Here is a 23,858-nt window from a genome sequence, read left to right on the forward strand (position 1 = left end):
TCTGCCAGGTTTTCTCCTTCTCCAAGCTGGAACAGATAAAAATGGGACTGAAACAGATCAAAGAAACTGAGAATTTTGTTCCAGAGTATAGCCAATATTGCAACCTCTGTTAAATTGCAGTTTAAAATTTTGGAGTTAACTTTAACGTTGCTTTTACATACCCCAGCAATATTGCTGGACTTGGCTAAGGGCAAAAACTCCTGAAGAGTGAGTAGTCATGAAACTCCAACTTAAAAAGGTTTTGGAAAATTTCATTACCCGTATAAAGTTATTTCTATTGTAAACGTTCTCATGACTCTGGCAGAGAGCAGACAGTAATTATATAACTCCTATTCTGTGTTTGCTGCATCATAAAGCATTTTATAAAGTCAAATAGTAGATACAAGGAAGATATGAATGTCTTGGGGAAATGCAGCATAATTTCTGCATTCTCTGATCACTCTCCACCACTGAAGGACATTAGAAATGCCTTTATTGGAAGACCCAATGTCAGCACAGAATTGATGGCTCAACTGTTCTTGAAAAGGTCTATTAGATCTCTAACTTCTCCTAGTTGCTCTGTCAAGGGAGGGTCAAGTTAACAACATCTTTACAAATAATGTCTCTCAAAGTGCAACAATTTATTGCTAACTGCTATCACTAAGTGCTATGGCATACCAGCTATAAGGTTTGAATCAATTTTCTTCTGGCCTACACTCCTCGAACATACTATTAGTTGAGTCACTGGGAAACCACGTGCTGCAGCGTAGGTGACAACTCTGAGCAAGCCCATTCTTTTCTGGGACTAGGCACACAATTGCCGAAAAATGCCTTGACTTGGAACTCCTATGCACTGCCTGTTTGCATTTGCCCAGATTTTGCTAGCCTGGGATTTAGAACTAAAACAACACAGTATATTTTTATATACCTGTCCCACAGGTACTCCCAAAAAGGAGCTTTCAGGCTAAGAATCACAAGCAACCTTCACCTAATTTTTTAAGTTTTAATTTTAGATTTAACTGATACCTAAGAAGGCAGAAGGTGAGACAGTTCCGTTGCTACGTGACACCATGACACTGATTCCCGTCTCAATGAAGGGCACAGAGAAATCCACCACTTCTGAACGCTCCTCATTAATGGTGAGGGATCCCACAGCCATATAGGCCCGTTTGGTGACAACCTGGAGGAAGAAAAGGAAAAGATCACTCACAGACATGAAGCAGTACTCAACTACCACAGTCAAGCCCCTTCTCATCTTTCTGCCTTTCAATACAATCCTCTTACTCCTGTAATCCCATTCCCTCGATTGTTTGTAACATCTTTCCTGTCTAATCTTTCATCAGGACACTTTCTTCTTGCAGGAAACCTTTAGACATTAATCTTCTCCTCAAAGCTGGTATGTGTATAAAAAATAAATCCACAGAGGTCTTAGAATAAACACATCATCCACAGAGAAGACATCTTATCTCATTTTTCTGTCCTTGTTTTATCCTCCCTCTAACACTGAGAAGTCTTATTTCATTCTTTATGCACCTTATATACAACCTATGCATAATCTAGGGTGCATGGATATCAGCCTCTTTCTAAGACTGTATAGGCCAAATTTATGAGAGCACAGAGAATAATAATTAATTGTCAAACAGGAAAGGTAGTCACGGTCAGAGTGTCAGAGCAGATTAATTTACCCAGTGCTAAGAAAGAATGCAGGCCAATAATTTCCTAAGTCACCTCTCCTCCTGTCCCAGAAGGAGATCCAATAATGATGGGAGACTAGAACTGATGTATGTCACCCAGCCCAGAGATAAACCCCTCCATGGCCTCCCTTTGCTGCTGACCTCTCCAATCATTCCATTCCACGTTCCATTGATCTTTTTCCCATGCTTGCCATTAGTCACCAAGTAGAGGTCATAGGTGAACTTGACAGACTTTGAGATTTTCTTGAGGATGTCAATGCAGAACCCCTTGCAACATTTCTTCATGTAGTCTGGCTCCTCATCGGTTTTGTTCCTAAATCATAACAACAATAATGGGTTAAAAGACTGGGAGAAACACCTTTAATTCCCTTCTGTTGTCAGTTTGCATTCCCCTTCCCATAGTATAATGTGGACACTTTCTCTTGTGCTATCTGTGCTGGAGGGTGAAGGGACACACTACAATAATTAGCCCAAAAGGGCCAGTCATGAACGGACACAGGACAGGCTAGAAAAATGGAGGTGATTTTCTAAAAAGGATTATCAGGTTATGATGGTATTGGCCCAACAGACACTCGACATTCTGCTGAGAAGAGAGAGCCCAATAGGAGCAGAAGAACCCAGGGGTGCATACTCAGTCACTATGCGTTTTTGGCAAGGGACCGTGTTCCTCATGCAGGTGCCACTTAGGGGGTCCACATTCTCCACAATGACAAATGGTGCCTCTTCCAAGGTCACGATACTCAGGTGATCATCCTCACGTTCCTCAGAGTCAGGATACAGCTCAAAGCGTGGCCACACATAATACTTCATCTGCAACTTTTTTTCCTTCCATTTTCCCACCTGTGGAGACACAAACCACAGAAGTTAGACTTTTAGTTGTCCCATCCCTTTGCATCAATCACAGCTACTGCAGGACTGGAGGAGCACTCCGGAGTACCCAAGCTCATGGCTCCTATAAGATGAGGATATTTCTGGGTTGAGAAGGCTCTGAATAAGTGGGTTCAAATAAGAAGGAAGTAGAGAACAAGAAAGATATCTGGGTTTTCTCATCTCTATGATGGTCTTACTTTCTGGGAGAGTGAGTGGATAATCATAGGAGTACTATAACCATGGTCAAACAGACATGACATCTTTCAATTTTCTCAGCCAAACAATAGGAACAGAGTTTGATGTCTCCTGAAAGGTTGACTTGAGCCTACTAGTCACAATAAATATGGGGGGGGGAGCGGCCTTCAAAAAAAAAGGAGATACATACAAATTCGGAAACAAATGTTATTTTGAAACATAAAAGTTGAACCGTTTCACTTGAAAAAGTCAAACCAGAACTTCTTATTTCCTCAAAATTTTTTCTTCATTTGTTTTCAGAGGAATTCATCAAACAAATTCAATCTAGCCAAACTTGATTTTGCCCAGAAATAGATCCTTCTTCTGGAAAAAGACTGCCCATTCGTAGTCAGGACTGAGTTCTTCCAAGAGACAGATAACTGAAGAGGGAGATGTTCTGCATTTTCAGGAGTGTCTTCACAGGAGAAGAACACTGACAGAGATGCTTTTTAACAGTAGTTCTTGCTATCCCCTGCAAGGCCTTACTGAAATACCTGCTCTTGTCCTTTCACAATTACTTGGTTACATACCCTAGCTGGAAACAAGGAATTCTTTGTGGTTTTGACACATGAAAATTAAAACCAAAGAGCATCTATGATTTTTTTAAATCTTGCTATTTTTCCATAATTTTCATCACCCTCATAAATTTCTATTGCTGTTTTAGAACTCTTTATTTTCTGTTTCCTAAGTGAATAGAGATCATATCTTCAACAGTCAAAACAGATGCCATACATCTACTGCTACAAACAGCTGTTTTGAAGCCACTAGAGTCCTTAAAGAGACAATACATGTTAAGCACGCCCACTGCCCATGGTAGACAATTTCTTCCTAAAAATTCCAGGAAAAGAAAAAAACTGAACATCAGCTATACTTTCAACTATCAAAGTCTCATCTTTGTTCTCAGCTTCCTGTCTCCCCATGACAGCTGATACTAATTAGCACCTTGGCTGGCAGCTGAAGCGGAGAGGGTTAAGAAGCTAACTGAGCTTTAGAGGGAACTTTCCTGCAGGACCCTCAAAGCAAGCCCTCCGGGCCAGGGCTGAGACATGCTGACTTGATGGCAGAGGCAGTGTGGGTGTGTGGGAAGCTTGCATGACTGCTCTTTGCCGTGTACCGGCTTGGTGGGGAAACAGAAAAGCTTCATTCCACTGCAATCCAACACCCCTCCTACCACCCCCAAATTTCAGTCATTTATTTATTTAAATGACAGGATAGGAGGGAGAAGCACTTATTAAAGCCTCATTAGGTGTCAGCGGTTAATCTGTGAAACTCAAAGCCCAGCTGGGGTTGGCATTTCACAGCATCTAGAATTCACATAAAACACTTGTCACCTTCAAAATAAACAAACAAACACTTCATCTGTCCATGAAAGAAAAATCCACCCTGGGAGCTTGTGGAGGGAGAAGAAAGGCAGAAGAAAGCACCTGGAGACAGCAGTTTCCCCATCCATCCCTGCAGCATGAACAAAGCACCCCAATGAGTGCAAGGCAGGAGGTTTGTAAGAAGGTGGGTGAAGTTTCTGGACAGCTGGTCTTGACTTCTCAAGGGCAAAAAATGCCAAGAAGAGTTTGCTCCTAATGTTCCCTCCACCTATGAAGTCACACAGCTTGGACCACTGTCATGGTTTGAATCTTGTTTTCCCCCAGAGGTTAGAAAAGTGGTAGACCCCAAGGGGTGGAAGCCCCTGGAAGTTTTGGAGTTCTGTCCAATGGGCGCTCCTGCAAAAATGTCAACATCTCACAAGCTCACCGGAAAAGAAGAGTTGTAGTTTGGTTGTTGAGGAGTGGTGGCCATGTTGTAGAGCCACGAGGAAGGGGCTCCGAGCCCCTTGGGCCCTCTGGGCCCTCCCAGCCCCTGGCTGGGGGCCTGTGGGGACCTGGAACAGCATGAAGCTGGGCTGGGTGCCTGTAGTTATGCCGGGAGATGTTTTCTCCATGGGCGCAGAGCAGCAGCCGGCGCTGACCAGAGAAACGGTGGCAGAAAGCCAGAGATAAGAACCTGAACTGAAGGAGCAGCAGAAGCAACATGCAGCACCAGAGAAAGGACTCCTGGAAGGAGAGCCGGGAAAAAGAGAGCCAGCAGCCTGAGAGACAGAGTTCTGGGGGTAAGACTGTACCAGCCCCCCAAAACTCCTTTGAGATCCCTCTGAGAAAAGAGGGAGATGGACTCCTACTAAGGAGAAGAGTTTTAGACCAGAGAGAGAGAGGAGCTGAGAAGCTCAGAGCGTCCCGGAGCTGGACCGGGACGGCCAGATGGAATGCAGGGGGAGTTGACCTTGGCTCCCCCCTTGCACTGCTGCCACGGTGGCAGCCTGAGAGACAGGGCACAGAGGCCCTGCAAGAGATACCAGACCGTCACGAAGACCCCCCTGTGTCTTCGTGATATGACGTGGTGAAACGACCTTGTCTGGGGTTACGAAGCCCACGGAAGACCCCTCGGTTGGAGGCGATGGGGCCGAGGGAGCTTGAATACCTCCCTCGTGGATGCTGACAGAAAGCCAGCTATCAGCTGCTGCATGTGGAGAAGACAGACAGACTGCTGCCTCAGAAGATGCTGCTGCTTAAGGACTGGAAGGGATCTGTCCTTCTTTCCCTCCTGGACTTTTATTTGGAGGGGAGAAGAGATCTGATCCATTGTAAATACATATGTCATGGTAGAGATAGTTGTGATCATGTGTATAATGTGATGTTATATTTATTTGTATAGTCATTGTAATATATTCCCTTTCCCCCACTTTGAGTCTGGTGTGTTTTGTCTGGAAAAAAACCCATCTCACATTAGGTTGAGATGTGGGAGGGGGATGGAGCTAGGGAATTGGATTTTTTGGGGCTATCTCAAACCATGACACATAGTTACAATTAAAGCTTCATTTTTTTTAACATCATGGTATGATCACTATAGCCCAGAATACCATGATTTGAGTAGCACAAGATTTCTATAAGCAGCACCAGCATAGCAAGATTTTGTAAGCCCTTTAGCACCGAACTGTACAGCACAGCTCAGCTTATGATGCCTGATCACCTGGACCTGATCACTCTGCAGGCCAGGGCACATCCTAATCCTTGGTTTGTCATGTCAATATAACAATCTTAATCTAGACTTGAAACACGTTAACAGAACAGGAGTGGCCCTTTCAGGGGAGAAGAGCCTGTTTGGTATTAAGATGGGGCTCTGTGTGCTGCTGTGCTGCCCTGTGCTGCTGTGAGGCCATCCCAGCCTGGCAGGCAGGTGCCTGTGACCTGCAAGGCCTGTGAGGAGCAAAGGAGTCGGCCTGGGGCCTGGAAATGTGAAGGCTGATAGGGAGGGGGAGAAGGGGTCTTCCTGGCGCACTGGACCTTCAGGGACTGACGATGAGGGCAAAGGGGACTCATGTAGGACCAGCTTGGTCACAGGGCACAGCTGTTTATGTCCTAAAATGCCCCCATATGAGCAGGAGGCAGGAGCAGAGGCACTGTTCACGAGTGCCATTGTTGATTGTCTTCATCAGAGAGCTCCTGAAGTGCTGCTGGGAGGACGGTAATACAGGACCTAGACATCAGGTTAGGGCAGGGGCATAAAAAGGTCACCTGAGAGGTGTAATGCAGGAGTAAATGCAGAGACTTTGTCTGGGTAAGGGATACAAGGAGCCTCCCCAAGGATGACAGGGATAAAACCAGCTGCTGCAAGACGTGATGAAAAAAGCCATCCAAGCAAAGTCATGCCCGAGCTGGATGCCCCAAGTATAAAAGAAGAAACACCTCGGAGTGGAGCAGGAGCCATATGAACTGTGCTGAGCTGGGCAGGAGTGAAACCACCTGTCCTGAGAAGATCTGAGTAAAACTTGATGCCCCATTCCAGGCAGGGGCCAAACCAGGCAGGTCAAGTGTTGTTAAATAACAACCAGCTGCATCCTTGGCGCATGAGAAACACTATCTGCCTGCTGAGCAGAGGTTACACCAGGTGTCCAGAGGACTGCCTGTTGCTAAACACCTCTGAAACTGTCGGGATAAATAGGACCCTCTAACAAATTGGCTTTTTACTGTTAGAAAGCAAGTGATTACTTTTATTTGCAGCCCTGCGTGTGCATGTGGCTGACAAAAATCCTGCCTCCGTCCTGACAGCAAGACATCGCTTTTCACCTATTTATACAGATTTGGCAAACAAAGAAATTAATGTTCATTGCTTCCAAATTACATCACTCACTCCCTTTCATTAATTAGTATTCTATGTGGTATTGGTTATTAATTTCTCACTTCCTACTGTAATAACTTCATATCTTTAATCTTTTTTGTATATTTTCCCTCCCCTAGGGATTTTCTGACACAAATGCTGAGCCTTTGTTAGTCTTCTTCTTTAGCTGCTGGTTTCTGCAGAAGGTCCTTGTAGTCCATAAATCTTGTGTTCCAGATCTCCTCCTTCAACAGGACATCTTTCTCTGACAGGCTTTCTCCACTGAAGCATACCAGGGTTAACTTCAACAAAACTTACAGTTTTAGGACTATTCCCAGGCTGTGTTCTCCCAAAGGAGCTTATGACAATTTTTACTCCATGCTGGCTAAAGTTGATTTAAGGCTGAACGCACCGCCTATGATGTGTGTTAAAAACAACTAATCAAAAAGTTAATTAGGAACACTAAAAAAATTAGAAAAGTTTGATGATTTCCAACAAGCCCAAAACAACATAGGCCAAGTGCAGCAGGGACAAAACTGTCTCTATCCATTGATGCCAGGAAAAGGCAACAGTAGTAAAACTCAACAGCCACAGGTGCTATTAAGCCGGTATTTGTTTATTTCGGCGCCGGACGTGCAGGGGACAGCTCCGCCTAACACGCGCGTGCCCTCACCATCCAGAGTGGGAGTCTGGCTAAAGTTGCGGCTGATCAAAACCTAACCAACCCTAGCGGCAGGAGTAAATGTGAAGCTGCTAAAAAGCCATCCAGGAACGTTTTCAGAGCTTGAGGACAAGACAGCAGCTGGGCGGGGGCCAGCAGCCAGCCAAGGTCCTCCCAGCGCAGCCTCTGAAGGGTTCCTTTGGCAGTCCCAGTTCAGGGTCAGCCCATGGTTGTACCCTGGGGGCAGATGAAATTAATTGGAAAGGAACCCATAAGAGTCCAGGTGCTTTGCTAAGAGTCTCACTGATAGAAGTGGCAGTGAAACCCTCAGCGTCTTGGGGGCCAGAAAAGCTGTGACCTGGCTCAGTTACAGCCCTGAGCAGGCTTTTACTCCTCAGGCCGTGTGGCTCAGGGAAGGTGTGGGAGCTCTGTCAGAGGATGACTAGCCCTTTGCCACCAGCACGGGGGGAGGTCCAGTGGCTTCCACCTGGCGGACGTGCCATGTGGGTTCCTGTGCCCAAGAACCATGTGGTTCCATGGGGTTCCATGTGGTTCCATGTGACCCCATGTCACAAAGGGGCAGAGATGTGGCACCCATCCGGTATCCTGAGGAGCGCGCCAACGAAAATCAGTTGGACAGAGTTGGCCTTCGGGATAACTCAGCTCCTTCCTTTGCTACTTGTGTGCCTGCCTTTTTTGGATGGTTTATTGTTTACTGACCATTTCTCCTCAACTTTCCTCCTCTTTCAAAGGTAATGCTTTGACTTTTGGCACAGATCCTAGAGCAGGGTATAGGGGATAAAAGTATAGGCTGATTTATACCTTCCGAGCTGTAGGCTGAGCTGTTACAACTTTTAGAGGCTGGCCAGGTATGACCTAGGCTAGAATTCCAGTTTGCTGATTCTTGGTTTTTTTTCCATAGCCTAGGATAGGTAAGCAGGGAGGTGACTGTAGTCTGAGGGGATGGGCTCAGCCCACCTTGATTGCTGTGGGAGGGAGGGAGGCAGAAAAAGGAGAGCAGCAAAGGCAGCAGTTAAAGTAGTGGCTGAAAGACGGTCACTCCTAGGAGGTGGGAAAGCCAGAGGGCTCTGTTGCTGAAGCAGTGTCAGGAGAGCAGCAGGGCCTCTTCAGAGAAGGTACCGTACATTGGAGCATTTCAAAAGGGCCTTTGAACCCGCTGTGAGTTGGTGCCCCGCGCCTGATCATAAGGGCGTGAGCTGCAGCTCAGCAGCAGTTACGAGCACCACTGAAAGACTTGGTGGGGGATGCCGTTCTGCGTTTCTTTAGAGTTTTGATACTTTCGGTGAGCTACAGTAATTTCTTTGCAACTAGGTGACGGGATTGGTGCTGTTCTCTTTCTGGAGAGAAAGACATCCTTGGTCATCTAAAGCATTGCACTCTCCTCCTGAGAGAGGCAATGGCCACAGCAGGGAACGACTCCTGTGAGTAATAGCTTCACCAGCAGGTTTGGACTTTGTGAACTGCCACAGGCAACTGACATGGCTGGTGGTCAAATCCCAGAATGATGTGCTCACAACCTAGAGTGATCTCTGGGATGTTTCCTGAGAGCAGTCCAACTGACCCCCGTGTTTACAATTAGACCCAGGAAAACACCTTTTGTCGCTCCTCTGACACTAGGTACAAGACTTTGAAAGCTGCCATTGCTCGTAGAGAGGTCTGCCATCCTTTGGGTTACCTTCCGTGCTCAGTATTTACTTGTTTTCAACAAGTTACAATCAGGAAAAGGGATGGCTTCACTGATAATCCAGTCTAGAACTCTACTGAGAAAGGAAGGTAGCCTGCGGCCCAGAAATCAGATGGTGGGTTTGTTGGACTCTCAGCAACGTAAACAGGGGAATGGATTTTTCCAAAACAGTAAATTTAAATGGCACTGTTTAAGCTTCCCCTGATGTTGTTGGGTTGGCAGTTGAAGCAGATGGTCCTGAGCGCTCCTGTAGAGACCTCACTGTTTAAATATGCCTTTGTGCCTCGTTTCATCTCTTTCCAAATGGAATTTCCCTGCAGTCATTGCCGAGGGAATGACTCCGCCACAAAGGATCCTCTTTCCCCCCGAGAAGATTTGCATGGTCTGGCAGCAAAGACAGAGTGCTGGAGCAGGACTCCGCAATGTGGGCAACACATGCTTCCTTAATGCTGTCCTGCAATGCCTGACATACACCCCGCCGCTGGCCAACTCTCTGCTCTCCCGCGAGCACAGCCAGGCCTGTGAGTACTCTTAGGGACATCTCCCTGTGAATCTGTTAATCAAATCCCAAGGATTCCCAGAACCTGAAATTTGATTTAGGAGAAAAGCAGCCCTTTGTCAGCCCCAGAACTTGTGTTCTTTGTACACTCAGGAGCCACCTGTCCTGTCCAGCTGTCTTATTCTTCATGAAGGCACATCTTTCTAGCTCTGGGTCTCTCTTCCTGCAAGTTAAAACCTCAGTTTAGCATTCCTCTGAAGAACATTTTCTATGCACTAAAACGTGCCGTGCTTGTTGAAACACTGGGAGGAGTGGCATATTGCACTGGAGTGGGAGTGGAAGAAGAGGAGTATTCCACCACGAGGGATATTTTGCTAACCAGAGGACCTTCTCTCCCTTCCTCCTCAGGTCGCCAACAAGGCTTCTGCATGATGTGCATCATGGAAGCGCATGTTAACAAGGTCCTGCGTTCAGTCAGTGCCATCCTGCCTTTGGCTGTTCTCAGGGTTTTCAGATGTATGTGATGTCAGGTTCTTTGACAGGTTTTCTTCCCTTCCTGTAGGAGACAACTACTAACTTCCTGTTTCTTAGTCATAGGAGAACATTTTCAGCTTGGCAGGGAGGAGGATGCCCATGACTTCTTATGCTGTACTGTCAATGCCATGCAGAGAGCTTGTCTGAGTGCAAGCAACGAGTAAGCACAAGCAAGTTACCTTTACAAAGTTCTGAGCCCTTTGGACTCCTTGATGTGGCCTCATCAAGGAAAACCTCCAGCCGGGGCTTGGAGGAAGTAATGCTCTGTCTTACTACTTGTTTCCAGCTTGGACATATCATCTCAATCTACTACCATTGTCCATCAAATATTTGGAGGCTTTCTGAGATCCAGAGGTATGTTTCTACAACAGCTGCTCTCCTTGGCACTGCCTGTGCCCTTCTGTCTGCCTGTGCCCAACAGCTGGCCCTGGGACTAGCAGGACAGGTACAAGGAGCACAAAGCAGGACCATCGTTCAGCTCACCATTGCTCGGCATTTTGATTTTTCCTTCCAGTCATCTGCTTCAGCTGCAAAGCCATTTCTGATTCCTATGAGGCCTTCCTGGATGTCCCCTTGGATATCAAAGTAAGAGGTTTTGCAGTTGTGCTTCAAGACATGGCAAGGCTTTTCAGAGTCAACACATTTGTCCCGAAAGCATAGACTGTGAACACCAGAGGTCTTGGTCGTGGATGGGAAGGGGAACGGATGTTGTCCTCCTGCAGAGGCCATGGCACTGGTCTCTCTGTAGGTGCTGTCTTGAAGCTGGACAAGCACCCATTATGCGCTCTGCACCCTTGACATATCCTCATCCTTCTTTCCTTTGCCTCCTTCAACACCTGTCTGGCTTCCAGGCTGATGGGTTGGATTGTTTTCACTACTGATGACCCTACATAATAACATCAGTGGCTCAATGGCAGGTGATAGAGAGAGGGAGCTCTTGATTGCCCCTGAGAACCTCTGGGACAGGGGAAATGTTCAGCACCACACTCTCTTTCTGGCTCCTTCTGGATACAGCTTGCAGATTCATGGCGGGTCTCCTCAGCATCAGCTACAGGGGTTTTCTTGTCAGCTCCTGGAAAATGTTTGGGCCAGGGCATTTGCTGTAGCTCAGTGCACCGATTTCTCAATTCTCCAGGCAGCCTCATCCCTCACTGCAGCTCTGGAGGACTTTGTAACACCTGAGCACCTGGATGGTGAAAACTGCTTTCAATGTAGCAAGTAAGATGATTCCTAACAACATATTAACACTAGACTCTGTGGGAGGGGGCTACAAGTCATTGAGCAGAAGTCATCTTCTCGTGGAAGTTTACTGCACACTGATGAGACACAGTTTTGTTTGTCTGGTTTTTTGGGGGAGGGGGGTTGGGGTTTTTTCTTTGTCTGTTTGTTTGTTTGTTTGTTTGTTTTAAATATGGCACTGAATTGCCTTAAAATAGCATAAGGATGCACGAGACAAGAAAGGTTGTCTGACTGCCTTGGTGGAAGATAGGGTGCATTTCAGCGCTGTGCTCTGGGCTTGGTTTCAAGGTGTGAGAAGAACGTTGCCGCCACTAAGAGGTTCACTGTCCACTGTGCACCCAAGGTTCTCACTGTGTGTCTGAAGAGGATTGACTGCTTCACTGCTGGGAAGATCAGCAAGGTGTGTACACTATTGGTGTGCAGCTTTCTCTTCAAGAAGCAGATTTCCTAAAGCAGTATGCTTGTCACAAGCTGCTTGTGTTGGGTTTTTTGTGGTCCCTTCTGGGGAGTGGAAAGTTCCTGTGGGAAGACAGGCAAGCACTGTGCTCTGATAGGGCTGCTTTGACTGAGAAGGGTTTCCTGCCACCCAAACGATTTTATGTTGCTTTATGGAAAACCAAGTGCCCATGAGCCCCCGAGATGTATTGATACACCTGGAGTGGCCCCTGCACTTGGTAGGCTATTTCATGTCACAGACCAGGGTCATTTCTGAGCCCTCTTGGTCTCTCCATAGGTTGTAGAGTATCCGGAGTACTTGGATCTTCGCCCATACATGTCTCAGGCAGATGGAGAACCACTCCTCTACTCCTTATATGCTGTCCTGGTGCACAGTGGTGTCAGCTGTCATGGAGGACACTATTTCTGCTACACAAAGGTAAAAGAGCAACTTCCTTCCCAATGGGGAAAAATGTGTGCTGGGGAAGATAAACTTTCCTGTCAGTGTTACTGACAGGCAAAGTTTTGGGGCAGAAGGCCTCCTTAGTGGCTGGACTGCATTTGTTTTGACATGCTCTCGGTTTGGCAGTTTCCCACCTGTGTTTTTGGAGAGAAACCATGGAGAGATCCTTGCCTTTTTTTTACAGGCCAGCAATGGATTGTGGTACCGGATGGACGATGAATCTGTGCAGCTGCGTTCCATTGACACAGTTCTCAGGCAGCAAGCCTACCTGCTGTTCTATGCCAGGTAACAACCAGGATTCAAATCTGTTCAGAATACATTTCCTTTTCCTCATTTGCACTTGTGCTTCTCACCTTCCTGAGTGTTTTTCTCATCAAATGAAATTACTACCTGCATCATTCAGTGCTGTCAAATCTGAACTACTCCGTGTCTGTCCTTTACTGGGCTTCAGGCTGCGGTCCGGATGGAATCTGCTACTTGCCTGGTCTCTGATGTTGACTCTTGTAGATAAGAGGACTTAAAGAGGACCTCCAGGAAAGATGGGGAGGCACCATTTGTCAGGGAATGTAGTGACAGGATGAAGGCTATCAGTTTCCAGCTAACAGAGGGCAGGTTTCCATTAGATATTGGGAAGGAATTCTTTGCTGTAAGGGTGCTGAGACACTGGCACAGGTTGCCACAGCATCTGTGGGTGCCCCATCCCTGGAAGTGTTCAAGGTCAGGTTGGACAGGGCTTGGAGAAACCTTGGAATAGTGGAGGGTGTTCCTGCCCACCACAGCGGGGTGGAACAAGATAAAGTTAAAGGTCCCTTGCAACCCAAACAAGTCTGTGAATTTATGAAATGGAGGCTGTGGGAGGTATAGAGATGAGGTTTTTGTTGGGACAGAGGCAAACTTGGTGGGAAGACCCACGCTGAGTTTCCCATTAGTGTCCTTGGTTAAGTCTTGTCTCTGTCATAGAAGCCTCTCTGAGAAAATGACTGAACCCCAGAGGAGGTTGCAACAACAGCTCTAAACTGAGATCACTCTTTTGTTTTTCTCCAGATGCTCTGATCTGAGAATTGGAGAAAGGCCTTCTTCCTCCCTGGCACCATCACATGCCCCTTCCTTCCTCAGTCAGTGTGTGGCCAGCAGCAAGCAGGCGGGCTCTGTTGGACCACAGGGTCTGACTGGTAGGACTAAGGTAACTTTGGGGTCATGGGTCAGGGCATCAGAGGAATAGTGGATTTCTTTCTGGGATCTCAGCATTTCTCTTTTGCCCCTCACACACCGCACCTTTCTTCACAGCCACAACGCTGCTCCCTCTCAAAGCATCCCACCTGGATCCATCCCTTTTGTGCGCCTCTGGCCTTTTGGTCTTAGTAGCCCTCCAAAAGAGCCTTTTGGAGGCCCCAAACCGTCCTGTCCCAGAACTTGTAGGGGTTCCCCACTGCTCTGATCCTTTCAGGAGAAAAGGGCAGGAACTCTCCACAGCTCTCTTTGCAGGGCATGAAGGACACTGGCAGGGAGCGGTCCCGGAGCAGATTCCCTCTGTGGGGCAGGGATCTGCGCAGCTGCTCTGGGGACACCACAGACTATGACGACGCTTCAGAGAGAAGAACTGGTCCTCCAAGTCGTGACCGTGGTCCTAGGGATAGCACAGCTGCAAGGCCTTCCAAGAGGATCTGCCGGTGGGCTCCCGCTGCCAGGGCTGCTCAGGAGCAAACCTTGCTGAGGCAGAGGGAGCCAAGCAGATCTGTGCGGGGAACTTACAACCTTGGCAGCCGGTTTGTGCAGTACACAGACTATGACCGCTCACTGCGGAAGAGAAAGAGGGAGAGAACAAGTCCTCCACGTTGTGACCAAGTCTTAGTGAATCCTGCAGTTCCAGGGCCCTCCAAAGCCAGCTCCAAGCAGGCTCTCATGCTCCGGGCTGCTCGGGAGCAAACCCGACAGAGGCAGAGAGAGCAGAGAAGATCAACAGGGCGGGGCTATGATTGCCACAGCCAGGTTGTGCAGCACACAGACTACCGCCCTTCAGAGAAGAAGAGGAGGGTTTCCACGCCCCAGAGATTCACGTCAGACAAGCATTCAGGGCACTCTGGCAATGATGGCGTTGGATTATGGCCCTGGCTCAAGCAGAACGGAAGACTAGCACTGCGTTTATTAGCCAAGGCATCCTTGTTTTCGACACGCCTTCTCAGACCTGAGTGAATGATTTAGCTAAGTAGATGATATTTACAATTATATAGAAATATTATTAGAAATATAGACATATATATGGAAATATAGAATATATAGAGAGAGAAGTATTTATAGAAATATAGAAATATATTTAGAAATATAATATAGAAATATAGAGAGAAGTAATACTTTATAATACATTATTACATGTTATATATATTCAGCAATAGATAGTAATGTTATAAGAAATGTTATTAAAATAATAAAATAAGAAATACTAAAGTACTGTAATCAGAATTATTTATTCCACGTTGTAGACAATTATAGCTACAAACATCTCAGCCTCGGCCATATCAATCAACATAACTGGTCTACTCTGGCCTCCAATCGGGAGGCCTGGAGACACACCATCTCTAACGCTGCTGTTTCCTTTGAGAACGCACGCAGAATCCCTCTCGAGGAGAAAAGACAAGGGAGAAAGAATCATGTCTTGCAGAATATACCACCTAGGGAGTCTTTCTGCTGTGCCTTTTGCAATCGGATATGTCTATCTCGCATTGGCCTCCTAAGCCACCAGCGTGCCTGTAACAAATGTGGATGGAGCCTTCTTAAATCTTCGTTCGAGAAGCCCAGCCACGATGATGTGTTTAAGACGGGTGTTCCATAATTTAGTGTTCTCACTGAAACCATGCAAATCGTGCGCCACTCGCTCACTTCCCACTCCTCCTTTCCTTCCCACTCCCCCTCCATCCTGAGGCAGGCTGGACGGGAGAATTGGAGGCACAAAAGGTAAAGATGGCAGGCTGAGATAAGAACAACAACACTGGGCTGAAAGATGAGAGTGCTCTTCCAAGGGAAATTTACAGCTGCTGGACAGGCCTGGGGCTCTTGCTGGAAAGCTTCAGTCTCTGGGCTCCCGGTGCCCAAAGGCATTGCAGATAACTCCTTCTCAAGCAATGGCAGGGAGCAGGGTGGAGAAGTCAAGGATTAGGCAGATCAGAAAGACTGGGGCAGCACAAAGACATCTACAAGGGAGAGAGACAGCATCTGAAAGGCACTCCTTGCTGACCTATGAGCTGGTGCCGTGGGCTCTACAACTGCTGCCTGCAGTCAGCTTGGAAGCTCTGGCAGTTTTAACAGGAGGTTTGTCTGCAAACAAGATGCAGAGACGTTACGATGATGGATGCGGGTATATTCCTGACCTAGGCTCTCCAGAGGGAGATTTGCTGTCTCCTCATGGGCCATAGAGGCTTTTAATATGGGATGAACTTCACTTGGTCTCCCCAAGCTCATGTCCAACCTGTTCCATGGCCTCTGACTGCGATCTGCTGTCCACCTAGCTTCATCCCCCCTCACAACCCTGGGGACTCCTTGGAGATGAATGGCTGCTGTGCCAGCACCTACTGCTCCAGGAAGGGAGTGCAAGGGGAAGATGCTACACTCGCAGGTGCAAAGAAGGTTCATTTTGCCATGGGATCCCAGGAGGTCACCATGCACATCGTCAATGGGGTCTGAAAAAAGAAAACTTACAGATGTTGAGGCAGCTGAGCTCATCAAGCACATGTAGAAAAGCTCCTGATTTCAGTATGGCTGGCTCTTTTGAAATGCCCCAGGAAGGAAGATTTGGTCTCAGGCATCATCAGCCCCATTGGCCAGTCTAGACAGAACTGCCTGGACTTGAATCAGAAGTTTGTGGATAAGAGATTTAGCTTCATTTAGCTAGAGATGGGATATCTCTCTCCAGTGAGCCAGCTGCTTGCCATTCCGTTAGTCCCTGACCACAGGCAGCACTGAATCTGTGATCTCTCCCCCTCCAGTTTCTCAGAGTCCCTGGGTAACCCTGAAAGCCCTGCTTCAGTATCAGCTTCTGCAAGAGGCCTTCCAAAAAGCAGCTAGGGGATTAGGTGAGGGGAAGAACCAGAAAATCGCACACATTCTTCCCTGGATTCGTGAAAGACAATAAGAAAGAAATACAAGACCCCCAAAAGCAAGTCCACTTGATGGGAGCGGCAGGTGAGCATCTCTGGTTCAGTAGTGATACGACGCACTCAACTGCAGCTTGCAGACAAGAATCCTGAAACCTTCCAGTAGCCAAGATTGCCACCTGATCCCAAGGTCCCCTGTCCTCTGCCCCATGCATTTCCACGGGACCAAAGCCCCTATGCACAGCAAAAGGAAAGTATGTGAATGTACACACATGGTAACTTGCTCCTGGCCTTTTCAGCCTATGGAGGAAGACAACTTCCCTCATTAGAAAATGAAGCAGGTCTGACCTGGACTTTCTCAAAACACTCTAAAGCCAGAGGCAGGTTTCTCCCACAAGTGACAGCAAAGCCCTCCTCCTGCCCATGTTGTTTGGGAAATGGCACAAGAACCAGGAGAATCCCAGAGAGATTCACACCTTCAGAGACACCAGTGAGTGCAGCCCCTCCTGACATCATCCGCGCAGAAGCCTCCAGCCCTTGGGATGACTTTGCCTCCTAACAGAGGTGCCAGAGCATCTGATCTGGATTTACCAGGCCTGCCTTAGTACCAGGCCACAATAATTGTCGCAGCATCCCAGCCTTTCCTTGCTCGAGCCAGTCTGTTTATAGGTTGTTTGGATCTCCACCTCCACATTGCAGGGGGCTTGAACACCACTGATCACATCCACTTCTACCTCTGACCTGAAGGGAGAGGAAGATTTCCCCGTTTGCTGTTGTGGCAAGTGGCGCCTCTCTGCAAGAGATTTCATCTCCTGCTCGGGGCCCCTCTGCACTGGCCAGGCTCACTCCATGCTGCTGGACCTCTCCCAGCCCCTCTAAGCAGGGCTCCGGTCAAGTCTTCGTAACAACTCCCCATTCCTCAGAATAGCTTGGCACTCCTGTAGCAGTTTGGGTGGGGAATGCCAAACTCACACCAACGAATGGCTCTGTCCAATCACCTGAGGAGCAGCAGGTACCACCCAGTGCGGAGGTCAGCGCTTGAATAAAGACCTCCCCAACTTTTCTGGGTGCAGCTGGTAAGGCGATTTTGTTATAAAAGTAGCGGGGCAACTGAACTGCTTAAAGGGAGGAACAAAAGGGCACAGAAAGCACTGCGCAAAATGGCTCCAGCCTTAAATAACGTGGGTAAGGAAGGCACTGGAACAGAAGATGGGGTTTAGGTGGAGCATGCAAATTACAACCAATCATAGGAGATGGGGGCTGAACATAACCCTATACGGTACTGCGTCAAGTATCAACCAATGAAAGGACAGAACATACGCACAGTACAATACAATACAACAACTTCTATGCAAAATCTACAATTTCCTTATTAATTACACATTTTTAGACTGCCACAACCCAACCTGCCCCATGCAGAGCCCTGGGGGTGGCTCCTGCTACACCCAATGCCAGAAGAACACCACAGGAGACCCTGGGGAGGGAAGAAGGGAAGGAAAGAAGGAAATCTCAGTGCTATGGATCTGGAGCAGCTGGGGGAACTCCAGTGCCTCCCAAGACGCCCTGTCAGACACGTGAGGAACTGCAGAGTCGAGAGCTCTCCCCACGCACCCCTACGGCCCGCTCCGAAATAAATACCGTTGGCTGCCCATGGAAGGTCCCCTTCAGAGTAGCGACACCATCCCCGTAGCCCCTTGCTCTGGATTCCCCCGCCCATTCCTGGCCTCACCTCTTTGTGCCCAGAGCTCACTAGCTTTGAGCTACAGGGAGCAGAGGGGCTCTGTTGCCACCCTGTCAGGCGGCGTGAGCTGTAGAACAGCTCCAGTGGCCAAGTGCAGGGCTGAGCTCTCCATGGGACTGTGTCTGGCTTCAGGCAGTTTTCTGACAGGGAATGGGACTATTCTAGCCCAAAGGGAGCAATCAGGACCCAACATCTGCTTTGTTTAAGGCTGTCAGGAGCCTTCTTGGTCGCTTATCCTTTGATTTTTGTCCAAATCTTGAAGTGGTTTTGATGAGGTACAAAAATGAGGTGCAGAAAGCATGCCTTCCTCCCCCATAGACACGGTTTCCCCTCAGATCAGGGGGATCAGACCAAACCTCTGGTGGGAGCTGTTTTATTAAGCTTGTCAGACCTTGAACATCAGGGGAGCTGTGTACAGCTCGTGGCAGCAGGTGCTGGGGCCTTGGCCAGTGTCACCTGGAAGGGGAAAGGAGGAAAGGGGACCAGCACGGATCCCTGCTGCCCTGCATATCCCCTGAGCCAAGGGACACTTATGGACAGTTGTTCTGCACCTCCCCCTGTCCCCTTTGGGTCAGGGCTATCACCTGACACTGCGGTGACAGACGGGTTCCTCAGGATATCCTTGGCAGAATGATGACGGCACTGAGTCATAGTGTAGTGGTTTGGACTTTGTTTTCCCCCAGAGGCTAAAGAAAAGTGGTAGACCCCAAGGGGTGGAAACCCTTGGAAATTTTGAAGTTCTGCCCAATGGGCGCTCCTGCAAAAATGTAAACATATCACAACCAGACCGGAAGAGATGAGTTGTAGTTTTGGGTTGTTGTAGGAGAGGTGGCCATGTTGTAGAGCCACGAGGAAGGGGCTCTAAGCCCCTTGGGCCCTCTGGGGCCTCCCAGCCCCTGGCTGGGGGGCTGCAGGGACCTGGAACAGCATAAAGCTGGGCTAGGTGCCTGTAGTTATGCCGGGAGATGTTTTCTCCATGGGTGCAGAGCAGCAGCCGACGCTGACCAGAGAAACGGTGGCAGAGAGCCAGAGATAAGGACCTGAACTGGAGGAGCAGCAGAAACAACATGCAGCACCGCAGAGAAGACTCCTGGAAGGAGAGCCGAGGAAAGGAGAGCCAGCAGCTGAGAGCTACAGAGTTCTTGGGGGTAAGACTGATATCAACCCCCCAAAACTCCCTTGAGACCCCTCTTGGAGAAGAGGGACATGGACTCCTATTTTGGAGAGCAGTTTTAGACATGCAGCACTGGAGAGAGAGGAACTGAGAAGCTCAAAAGAGCGTCCTGGAGCTGGACTGGGACAGCCAGATGGAATGCAGGGGGAGTTGACCTTGGCTCCCCCCTTGCACTGCTGCCACGGTGGCAGCCTGAGAGACAGGGCACAGAGGCCCTGCAAGAGATACCAGACCGTCACGAAGACCCCCCTGTGTCTCGTGATATGACGTGGTGAAACGACCTTGTCTGGGGTTACGAAGCCCACGGAAGACCCCTCGGTTGTGAGGCGATGGGGCCGAGAGAGAGGCTTGGATACCTCCCTCGTGGATGCTGGCAGAAAGCCAGCTATCAGCTGCTGCATGTGGAGAAGACAGACAGACTGCTGCCTCAGAAGATGCTGCTGCTTAAGGACTGGAAGGGATCTGTCCTTCTTTCCCTCCTGGACTTTTATTTGGAGGGGAGAAGAGATCTGATCATTGTAAATACATATGTCATGGTAGAGATAGTTTGTGATCATGTGTATAATGTGATATGGTATTTATTTGTACAGTCATTGTAATATATTCCCTTTCCCCCACTTTGAGTCTGGTGTGTTTTGTCTGAAAAAACCCATCTCACATTAGGTTGAGATGTGGGAGGGGGGATGGAGCTAGTGAATTGGATTTTGGGACTACCTTGACACCATCCCAGTTCCTGGTGTCTCCATTCCAATTCCTGGTGCCCCCATTCCCATTCCTGGTGTCCCTAACCTGCTCCCAGTGTCTCCATCCCTCTCCCCGGTGTCCCCATTCCCAATCCAGGTGCCTCCATTCCCAGGTCCTGATGTCCCCATTCCCATTCCTCTTGTTCTCAGTCTGCCCCCAATGTTCCCATTCCCATTCCAGGTGTCCCCATTCCCATTCCAGGTGTCCCCATTCCCATTCCCCCTGTCTCCATTCCCATTCCTGGTTCCCAGGGAGGAACTGCCGGATGCTGGAGGAGGAGTCAGAATTTATTACCCAAAGTAGGAGAATTTCACACCAAAATTAACGCCCGGTGATGTCACCACTGTCCATGTGATGTCACCAATGTGCCTGTGATGTCACCGCTGTCCCTGTGATGTCACCATTGTCCCTGTGATGTCACCGCTGTCCATGTGATGTCACCAATGTCCCTGTGATGTCACCAATGTCCCTGTGATGTCATCGATGTCCCCGTGATGTCACCACTGTCATTTCCCCTGCTGGTTTACCATTAAACCAGCACACCAGGTCGGTGCCCAACGGGGGTCCCTGTGGATCATCCAACGCGGGTCCTCCCATGGCTGATGGAGTTGGAGCAGTGGCCGAAGCTCTTCCCGCAGTCGGGGCACTCGGGGCTTCCATTACCGGTGGGTCCGTTGGTGGGAGGTCAAGGAAGAGCTGTCCCTGAAGCTCTTCCCACACTCCCCACAGTGGAAGGGCCTCTCCCTGATGTGGAGGCGACGGTGGGTGTAGAGGGTGGAGCTGTCCCACATTCCCTACACGTGTAGGGCTGTTCCCCAGTGTGGATGTGCTGCTGGTTGAGCAGCTTGGTGCTTGTGCAGAAGCTCTTCCCACATTCCAAGCACTTGTAGGGCCATTCCCTGGTGTGGATGCAACGGTGTTTGCAAAGGCTGGAGCTGTCCCTGAAGTTCTTCCCACACTCCGTACACGTGTAGGGCCTTCCCCACTGTGGATCATCTGGTGGCTGAGGAGGTGGGAGCTCCGTTTGAAGCTCTTCCCACACTCCCCACACGTGTAGGGCCGTTCCCCACCGTGGATGCGACGGTGGGTGCGGAGGGTGGAGCTGTGCCTGAAGCTTTTCCCACACTCCCCACATGTGTAGGGCCTTTCCCCACTGTGGATGTGCTGGTGGCTGAGGAGGTGGGTGCTCCTGCTGAAGCTCTTCCCACATTCCAAGCACCTGAAGGGCTTTTCCCTGCTGGGAGGCTGCTCAGGGACCACCAGCTCGCAGCTCCGCCTCAAGCTCCGGCCGCCTTCCCGGCACACGCTGGCTCTTTCCTCCTCACAGCCCCCTGGGCTGGCTTTGGAGCCCCTCCTGCGGGGGCATCTCCGGCCCTTTTCCTCCCCGCTGCCTTCCTGCGCCGGGGAGCCCTTCAAAACGGCCTCTCCCACCAGGCTCTGCCGGGGGGATTTGTCCTCCGCGCTCTCCGGCCTCACCTCGGGGCCTGGGGCAGGAAGCAACAAGGACACGCAGGGGATTTGCCTCCGGCCCACAGGGAAGCCCAAGGACATCCCCCCAACTCCGGCCCCGGCAGGACGGCCACAAAAGACAAAAGACCCACCCAAAGGGGCACTGACTTCCTCCTCACCTGCCTGGGGGGCCCAAGGCATCTTCCTCTTCCTCGCAGCCTCCTCCTCCATCCGCCCAAGCTTTGGGAAGCAGAAATCCTGATGGGAAGGGGGGAAACAAGGGGTGAGCGCGTTGCCTTGGGGGTTCCTCCTGCCCAAGTCCAGCTCTAGGACTCACCGGGCATCTTGTGCCCATAAAAACCCCCCAAAACACCAACAATCAGCCCAAAAACCCCTCGCAGGAGTTCCCCCTCTCTGCTTTCTGGGGTTAGGGGGGTCCCCCCTGTCTGGTCTGATGGCACTTCTGCCTGCATTGGGGGTCCCCCTTCTCTGGGCTGCCGGGGGTCCCGTGACTCAGGGGTGTTCCCACTCTCCGGGGTCCTCTTTAGTGTTGCCAGGGGGTCCCAGGGCTCACTTCTCCCCACTCTGCCTCCCGGGGCCGGCCGGCCCTCCTCTCTCGGCTCCCATCCTCACAAACCTCTTGGCGCTCTCGGCTCCCACCCCGCCTCAAGGCCCCCCCTCCTCTCCACACTCCAAGGCCTTCCCCCTCTCCGGGACCCCCGCTTAAGGGGCCCGGCGCTCCCTCTCTGCTCCCCCCCCTCCAGCATTCCGGGGGTCCCCCAGCTCCGGGATCGCCCCTCTCCGCTCTCCCCACTCCGCGGCTACCGGGGTTCCCCCCCGGCTCTCACGGGGGCCCCCAAACCGCTCTCGCCCCCCCCGCCATTGCCCAGCGACCGCCAGGACCTTTTGGCTGCTCTTCTTTGTGCTCCCGCTCGGCTCCTCCCTCGGCTGGGCCGCCGCTTTTGGCGGGTTTCCTCCTCCGGGATCCGCCCCCTGCAGCCCTTCCCCCCCTGGACCAGCCCCCTTGGGCCTCCCTTGGGCCCCCCTTGGGCCCCCCTTGGGCCCCCCTTGCCCAATAAGTCTGATTATAGAGACAAGCAATTGGTTTTAACCCACAAAACCCAAATGTATAACCCAGCACCCTGGGGCATGAACAAAGTGGTTTTCCTTGGTCCCCCCCCGAGTCCAAAGTAAAGGGAGAGGGGAAAAAAACCTGCTGGTGGGAGAGCTGTTGCAGTCTGGTCAGAAGTGGTGATTGCAGTCCAGTTGAGGGTGGTGGTCTCAGTCTGTTTGAGAGTGGTGAGCTGCAGCCTTCCTCTGGATCCCACGAGTGGTGGAAAGGTTCTGAAACTCCAGGTTTATATATTCTCCAGTTCAGGCAGGAATGGTCAGTGATTCCCTCAGAGCGGGGAATTCCATAAAAGGATGCTTAGTTCTTCCCTCAGAGCGGGGAATTCCATAAAAGGATATGAGAATTCTCAGAGCGGGGAATTCCATAAAAGGGTATGAGGACAGGGACACCCCCCCCACCTCGCAGGCCCCCTCCCCCCCCGACAACAGTTCCTGGGAAAATGGCATGGAAGGCCATAGAATACACACTTTTGGGCTACACCCATCCAGTGAGGAATCGGTCCCAGCTGTTCTAACTAGGACACTGTGTCCGTCATCGCTGCCATCATCATCATCATCGGCCTCGTGGCAGTCGGTGTCTGGAAGCTCCGATCCGGTAACTCCCGGGATGGGGGTCGGCAAGGGGCACGGATCCGCCCGGCAGCATTCCGGGGATCCTGTGCCACGGGTGCTGATCCCACTTTCTTTCCATAGGGAAGAGGGAGGGGAATGGATACGACCCCGCGCCCACCAGTGAGTCCCAGCAGCGTGTGTGGATCCAGATCCTCTGGGCAGGGATCCCAGGATGGAGGCCGGGATTCCAGAGGGGAATGGGGACCTAATGGCTGGAGCGGGATTGGAAGGGGATTCCAACTCAGGGCAGGATTCCAGAGTGGGATCAGGTGGAACTGTGGACTGGGATCAGGGCTGGATTCTGGAGTGGGATTGGCGTGGGATGGATGGAGTGGGATTGGGGTGGGATGGACAGAGCAGGATCAGGAGGGAATCCGGAGCAGTTCCTACTCTCCCTGGGCTCCACAGCCAGATCCATCCCCTGGGATGGGAACAGGGACATGGTGACTCCTTTCCC

The 23,858-nt window shown here is 50.1% G+C and overlaps 2 protein-coding genes and 1 long non-coding RNA gene across 3 annotated transcripts; 2 read left to right on the plus strand and 1 right to left on the minus strand.

The window, feature by feature from the left end:
- Positions 1-1,005: 1,005 nt before the first annotated feature.
- LOC115307309 (glutamate receptor ionotropic, NMDA 2B-like) lies at positions 1,006-2,620 on the minus strand (the record flags this gene model as incomplete). Its single annotated transcript, XM_029958816.1, has 4 exons — positions 2,582-2,620; positions 2,305-2,513; positions 1,815-1,986; positions 1,006-1,159 (listed from the first exon to the last, which is right to left on the minus strand). Coding segments are annotated over exons 1-4 (574 nt in total), but the record flags the coding sequence as incomplete, so codon positions are not given.
- Positions 2,621-9,563: 6,943 nt separating this feature from the next.
- Positions 9,564-11,919, plus strand: LOC108643072 (ubiquitin carboxyl-terminal hydrolase 42-like; the record flags this gene model as incomplete). The annotated part of the gene is made up of 7 exons (XM_018087442.2): positions 9,564-9,813; positions 10,200-10,307; positions 10,383-10,485; positions 10,612-10,679; positions 10,840-10,910; positions 11,461-11,543; positions 11,853-11,919. Coding segments are annotated over exons 1-7 (750 nt in total), but the record flags the coding sequence as incomplete, so codon positions are not given.
- Positions 11,920-11,932: 13 nt separating this feature from the next.
- LOC108643073 lies at positions 11,933-12,692 on the plus strand. Its single transcript, XR_001922810.1, has 3 exons — positions 11,933-11,964; positions 12,298-12,438; positions 12,647-12,692. It is a non-coding gene; the product is annotated as an uncharacterized LOC108643073 (long non-coding RNA).
- Positions 12,693-23,858: the final 11,166 nt, after the last annotated feature.

The sequence above is a fragment of the Manacus vitellinus genome, unplaced genomic scaffold, assembly GCF_001715985.3.
Source record: "Manacus vitellinus isolate BGI_N305 unplaced genomic scaffold, ASM171598v3 ctg7180002434386_pilon, whole genome shotgun sequence".
Classification (NCBI taxonomy): domain Eukaryota; kingdom Metazoa; phylum Chordata; class Aves; order Passeriformes; family Pipridae; genus Manacus; species Manacus vitellinus.